At 40.4% G+C, this 6003-nt stretch overlaps 1 protein-coding gene, 1 long non-coding RNA gene and 1 pseudogene across 4 annotated transcripts; 1 reads left to right on the plus strand and 2 right to left on the minus strand.

The window, feature by feature from the left end:
* Nucleotides 1-675: 675 nt before the first annotated feature.
* LOC130506875 (uncharacterized) lies at nt 676-2221 on the minus strand (annotated as a pseudogene).
* Nucleotides 2222-2383: 162 nt separating this feature from the next.
* LOC130506872 (PAP-specific phosphatase HAL2-like) lies at nt 2384-4027 on the plus strand. Of its 2 annotated transcripts, XM_057001571.1 has the most exons (3): nt 2384-2790; nt 3112-3273; nt 3339-4027. In XM_057001571.1, the coding sequence occupies exons 2-3, from the start codon at nt 3197-3199 to the stop codon at nt 3787-3789; spliced, it is 528 nt and encodes a 175-aa protein (XP_056857551.1). In that variant the 5' UTR covers nt 2384-2790; nt 3112-3196; the 3' UTR covers nt 3790-4027. The 2 variants fall into 2 exon arrangements, with proteins under 2 accessions (XP_056857551.1, XP_056857552.1); XM_057001572.1 differs by lacking the exon at nt 2384-2790 and having other exon boundaries at nt 2801-3273.
* A 371-nt stretch (nt 4028-4398) lies between these two features.
* Nucleotides 4399-5756, minus strand: LOC130506874 (uncharacterized). 2 transcript variants are annotated; one of them, XR_008942157.1, is made up of 5 exons: nt 5289-5756; nt 5116-5221; nt 4953-5045; nt 4744-4843; nt 4399-4673 (listed from the first exon to the last, which is right to left on the minus strand). It is a non-coding gene; the product is annotated as an uncharacterized LOC130506874 (long non-coding RNA). The 2 variants fall into 2 exon arrangements; XR_008942158.1 differs by having other exon boundaries at nt 4744-4851.
* Nucleotides 5757-6003: the final 247 nt, after the last annotated feature.

The following is a 6003-nucleotide window of genomic DNA, read 5'->3' on the forward strand; positions in this document are numbered from 1 at the left end:
GTGACAGATTCACAACCTGTTCACTATCACACCGGTTAAGCATAACCACTTCTATCCATCTTATCTTTCGGTTTAGTAAAACTTGGGGTTTTGTCCCATTGTCATTTTGTCTTTCTGCTTTTGCTTTTGACAGCTATCGAGTCGTATGTGACCGTTGCTGATTTCCCTTTATGTATTGCGTGACTGCCTCAGTGCAGAGTATCTATCAAAAACAACAACTTATCTTCTTATCCCTTAAAACTCTCTCTCTTACGCTCTCGAGCAACCCTATCTTCATTGAGATCTTGATCCCTTCAAGGTAATCCTTCTTCTTGTGATTAACTTTTAGGCCTGATTTCCCCTACCTTAAGCTCTTGGTGAGTTCTAGGCAGGTTGTTTACTCTGTTCTGACGTTAAGCTGTTTCAACAACTCCTTGAGAATCTCCGTCGGTCCGAAGCTCTGACGCAAATGAAAAGCTCTAACGAGCAGTCTCTCTCGCTTCTCGACTAGATGACCCACGAAGAACCATCCCCGAGAAGGCAAAGGCACACGCAAGAGGTGGAGCTGCTGGGGACAAGGTCACTGTATCTTAGCTCAATCAAGTATTTTGTATCATATGTGACAAAAAAAAGTAGAACAACTAGCTCAAGAATCATCAATAATGCTAAGCAAATTACATATTTGAGTAAAATTTCTCAAATACCGGAGTCTGGACAGATAAAACATAATACAAATATTATATAATATATATATATATATCTTACAACAAAAGTAATGGCCCATTTTCCTCTCCTAGAGCAAACGCTCTGCATGACATTGAGCAAAAAAGATTTGCGACTGGAGATCGAGAACGTTGGAAAACTGTTTTTCTGCAGACAACGCTGATTACAGAAGTTGCAAATAGGCCGAGACATATGATGATTGTTGGGAAGAACGTGTACATTTATATTGCTGTAGTAAAAAAACGATGAACCTGGTTTGATGTATAAGTCCTCCCCAATCAGACATGCGACGTGCAAGGTGGCACAACAGTAGTCATCATGCACACGCATAAAACCGTTCTTTTGGCTCTATTTTTCTCTCGCAAAGTTCGCACCAATTCGTCACCGTATTTGTCTCCTCTTCCCCCCCATAAGCAAGACTGAGCACATGCTTATCATGCTTGTACCTCACCTTTTGAGGTGTAGTAGCACATCCGTAACACAGAGAAAATTCACACTCTATGCAATTGAATGTCTCTACGAAAACCGGCTCTGTAGTATCGCAAACAGAACATGTTCTTCCCTCTCCTGGTTTTGATGTTAGGAATAAAGGTTGCATGTGACTTCCATGGATCAGTGGCTCAGATATTGTGGCGCACTGCACGTGTAACTCGAAATTACACTCTTCTCCTTTAGTGCACTCGTAGACGAAACCAGCTGTGTAATATCTTCGACACGCTTTACATGAAGACATGGCATATACACCATCTTTTCTTTCCACGAGAGCTAGACTGAGGAGATGTGGATGTATCGGGTTTAGTATTTTGCGAGAAAGATTTGCACATGCTTCGTGGAGAATGAAGTCACATTGCATGCAAGAGTAGAAGTTACCAAAAATAGATTGGGGTGATACATGCATGGCACTGCTTGTCCTCGTCGTAATCTCTGCCCCCCGCCGTGTTTTCATAAACAAATTTTTCATCATTCATCCAAGCTTCAAATTGAGGGCATAAGGAGATAAGCTTCTTCCATTTTGCATTCATAGATACAACAAGGGAGAATATTTGATGGATGAGTGATATGAGCTCCGGTTCTGTCTGGAGTAGCAACGTTTGGGTAACCAGGTCTGAAACCAGCTCCGGATCAAGATCAGCGTCTTTAGAGCTTTTAGAAATGAGTAGTGATATGAGCTCTGACAGGGGCTTCGGCTGAGAATCCAAATCTATGGAATGAAAGAGAGATATGGTTTGAGCAACGACCGACATGAGTTTTGACTCTGGCTTTGGCTGTGAATCCAAATCCATTGATCCGACGAGAGAGGTTATCTGAGTAATGATTGGTATGAGCTTCGGACACGAATACGAAGACAACAGCCCATGTGTATATGTAGGTTTGTCGTCGGAAGACATCAGTTGAGTAACTAGTGATATGAGCTCCGGCTCGGAATCGGAGTCCATAAGAGTTGCCGGAGAGAGAGAGAGAGATTATTTGAGTGAAGAGTTTAATTAGAGAGGTTTTTAGTGTGAAAATGGTTGGGAGACCTGAGTTGCAAGTGGTTGGAGAAACTTAAAATGGAGACCAAGTTGCAAGTGAACATGCTTGAGGAAACTTTGAAAAAAACTTAGACCACCCGCAATGGGGGATTTAACCCAATCCTTAGCACAAATCCTTGTGCATTTGAGATTAAAATAATAAAAAAAAATTTCTGTAGCTAAGGATGAGTCCTTAATTAAGTCTTTTATGGACCTGATCCTTACCAGATCCTTGATGTGTTGGCGACGTATGATTCGTCTTCTACTTCTTTTCTTTTTTTTTGTTAAAGGGTTTCGTCTTCTACTTCTTCTTCTCCGATCGATCTATTTTCTCAGTCTCCAAAGATTCTCCTCTCTTCCGATTTTTATAGCAGCGAAGAAGATTTGATTTGGTTTTGAATGATCGACGATGATTGCTGATGGCTACAGGTCGCGGATTTGCATTTCGGAATGGGGAGCATTACTCGATGCAGAGACGTGACGGATGCAGAATACGATTACTGTTCTGATCTCAATACCACTCGGTTCCTTCGGAGGATGATTGAAGCTGAGAGACCCGATCTCATCGCATTTACTGGTAAATCTTGTGTAAATCCAACGTAATTGATTCTCTTATGCTCTGTGAAAGCGCAAGGGAGAAGTTTTGGTGTCGATTTGAGCTTAATACGTGTTTGCTTTACTTAAAATCTCTGAATATAGTAATAAGGAGGTATACAAATGTGGAAACTGTTGCACAGAACTTTGGTTATATATCCTTTAATAGACTTGTGTTAGTGTTTCTTGATTGCTAGTGAAAGCTATTTGTGAAAGTGATAGCTTGTAAGCGCTCCTCCATGCTTAGCTGTAAGGTTTAGTGATGATGATGAAACTTGAATGAACAAACACATGTGATCCACAGGTTTCTGAAGCATCCCACGCTCGCCGCGGTGGGAAACGGCTCGTCAAGAAGATAGGGGATATCAGTGGATGATCCGGTTCTAGCTATGGTTTGTGAGCCGGTAGAGAGAGCAAACTCAAACCACTTGTTCACTGCAGGACTTGCCGATAGCATGGGAGTTAGGTATAACTTGTTTAATGACTCATCTGTTTTTGATTTAAATGTCTCTAACTACAATCTTTCTTCAGGAAAAAGCCAATGCGAGTGTATAGCGTGGTGAAGTATGCAGCGATTGCATGTGGAGACGCTGAGGTGTTCATGAAGTTTGCGCAGTCGAGGTACAAGGAGAAGATATGGGCCCACGCAGCTGGAGTGGTGATTGTGGAAGAAGCTGGTGGTGTGGTGACTGATGCTGGAGGGAGAAACTTAGATTTCTCAAAAGGAGTTTACTTGGAAGGTCTTGACAGAGGAATCATAGCGTGTTCTGGTCAAGTTCTGCATGATAAGCTTATAGGTGCTGTTAATTGTATGTTTGCTACAATGCATCACATGTACGTTTGCTACAATGCATCAAGAGAAGAAGAATCTAAGGTATGTTTGCTACAATGCATCACATGTACGTTTGCTACAATTCATTGTTCTTATGCCACAGGTTGGGGCTTCAGCAGCTTATTTAGAGACTGGTTTAGTCCTAGTTAGACGTTATGTCACTCTAATGTTCTCATCAGTACTTATCATTACTTGGCTCAAATTCTGGTTTGATTTGGGTATCTTGGACAGCAAGTAACATCAACTGAAAAATGATTTCAATTGTCTTTTTAAATTTCTTTTATTTTATTTTAGGATTCCAAATTGGGATACACCATTGTAGACAATTTTTTGCAATGAATCCTTAACTATTTAAACAAAAAAACAAAAACAAAAAAATTAATAAAATATGGCTAAGGATTCTACAATGGAATCCACCATTGTGGATGCTCTTAAATGTATGAGACCAAGTTGGAAGTTGCAAGTGGTTGGCGAAACTTTAAATGGGAGACTAATTTTTACTGTACGGAATGGTGAACCGGTACTGGAAATTAAAAGCAACCCATTATTAATGCACTCTACCCAACTCTTTTGCTACTCCTTTTAAGGCAATTAATCCAACCTCTGAATGTAAGAGCATCATTAACCATAGCATCTAATATGGGATGCTTAATCAATTTTTTAACGATATAAAGATGTTAAGCAATTTTTCTAAGCAATTTCTAATAAATTTCCTCCAATGCAAGCATCTTATAATTATGCAAAACAGAAACTCACATAAACTTGAAACATATTTTTTTATAATTATACAAGAACAGAAACTCATACAGTACATATCACATAAACTTAAAACATACATTTTTCAGCTTAAAGAAACACACATATTATCTACCACACAGTCCTAACAAGCATTCATCACAGCCACTAATCGAGCATTCATCACAACTATAACCTAACTCAATTATATCACCAGGCGTTTCCTGAAGCCTCACAATCAAACAAACCCATGTTTCCTGAAGCCTCACAAACCCATGTAGGAGGCTCACTTATTTTCCCTAACAAAAAAGCAAACATTATGAGAAAGAAACTATGGAAAAATTATAAAGATATGGATAAAATCCTTACCTTGCACAGCCAGAGAGAGAAAACCAGAGAACAGCTACATTGCTGGCGCCAGATAACAAGTGGTACACGCTTCCAATTGAAAACAGAGCATACAGACTTTCTGAATATCTGAAAGTTAAAATGGAAACAGTCTCATAAGAGAACATCTTTTTTGACTATTCGTAAAAGAAAAAAAATAAAATAAGAGATCATTGCTTGAGTATACTTACATTGATGAATAGAATATGGATGCCGGGTTGAAACAGAAGATAACAAAAGCTCGGAATGAAGCTTCAGTGTCCTTCAAGATAATAACTGAAACTCTGTTACGAAAGACTGATGTAAGACATTCATAAGAGGAACTCAAAAACTATTGATTGCCAAAGAAGGTACCTGAAGAGATAGAGAGCAGCAAATACGAAGGCCAAGTTGGTGACAACGTAACCAGACAACACCAATACAGCTCGAAGACCAATCAACGGAACCAAAGGTGCAAAAACTGAATCCACAAAGATTCTCATTAGCGAGAGAGAACTCAGAGAATCAGAAACTAGGGGAAACATTACCTGTGCGAGAGAGAAGGGAGATGAAGAAGGGAAGGAGAGGCAAGAAGGCGTAAGTCTGCTCATACTCGTACCCACCACACTCTGTGAAGCCATATACTTGCCTTCTCTAAACAGATCGTGATGCTCTCTTTCGCTTCCCTGGATGCTGATGTTGGTTCCCTAGACGAAGGTGAAAGACCGACGGAGGAGACGCCGTCAACACGGACATAGTCGTCGACGGAGGAGCCAACAGAGTCGTCCTCGGTTTCGATCATCGGTTTAGGCCGACAAGGAGGAAGAATCTCCGTGTGGAGCCAGAGAGACGTCGTCCGTCGTCGGGTTCGATCCTTGATCCGATGGAGAAGACGAGACAAGTGGGACTAGACTCCGTGAGGACAAGAGAGTCGTCATCGGTTCCGATCGTCGGTTTCGGCCGAGAACGCGGAGGAGATCGTCGAGAATGAGAAAGAAAAAGAAAGAAAAGAAAGAAAGAAAGAAAGAAAGAAAGAAAAGAAAAGAAAAAGAAAAAGAAAACTCGGTCGAATTGGTTAGTGACACGTGGTTTGAAACCCACCAAAAATTTGCTCCCCAAAAAACCTAAGCTAAGCATCGAAGTTAACATTTCTATTATTTTTGATTTAATTAAATCATTCTTTTGGTCTAAGCACCCCATTAAATGCTGCGTTAATGGTGCTCTAACGAACATATACTCGTCTGTTTCACAAATAGTGTTATC

This window comes from Raphanus sativus, unplaced genomic scaffold (genome assembly GCF_000801105.2).
Source record: "Raphanus sativus cultivar WK10039 unplaced genomic scaffold, ASM80110v3 Scaffold3751, whole genome shotgun sequence".
In the NCBI taxonomy this organism is placed as follows: domain Eukaryota; kingdom Viridiplantae; phylum Streptophyta; class Magnoliopsida; order Brassicales; family Brassicaceae; genus Raphanus; species Raphanus sativus.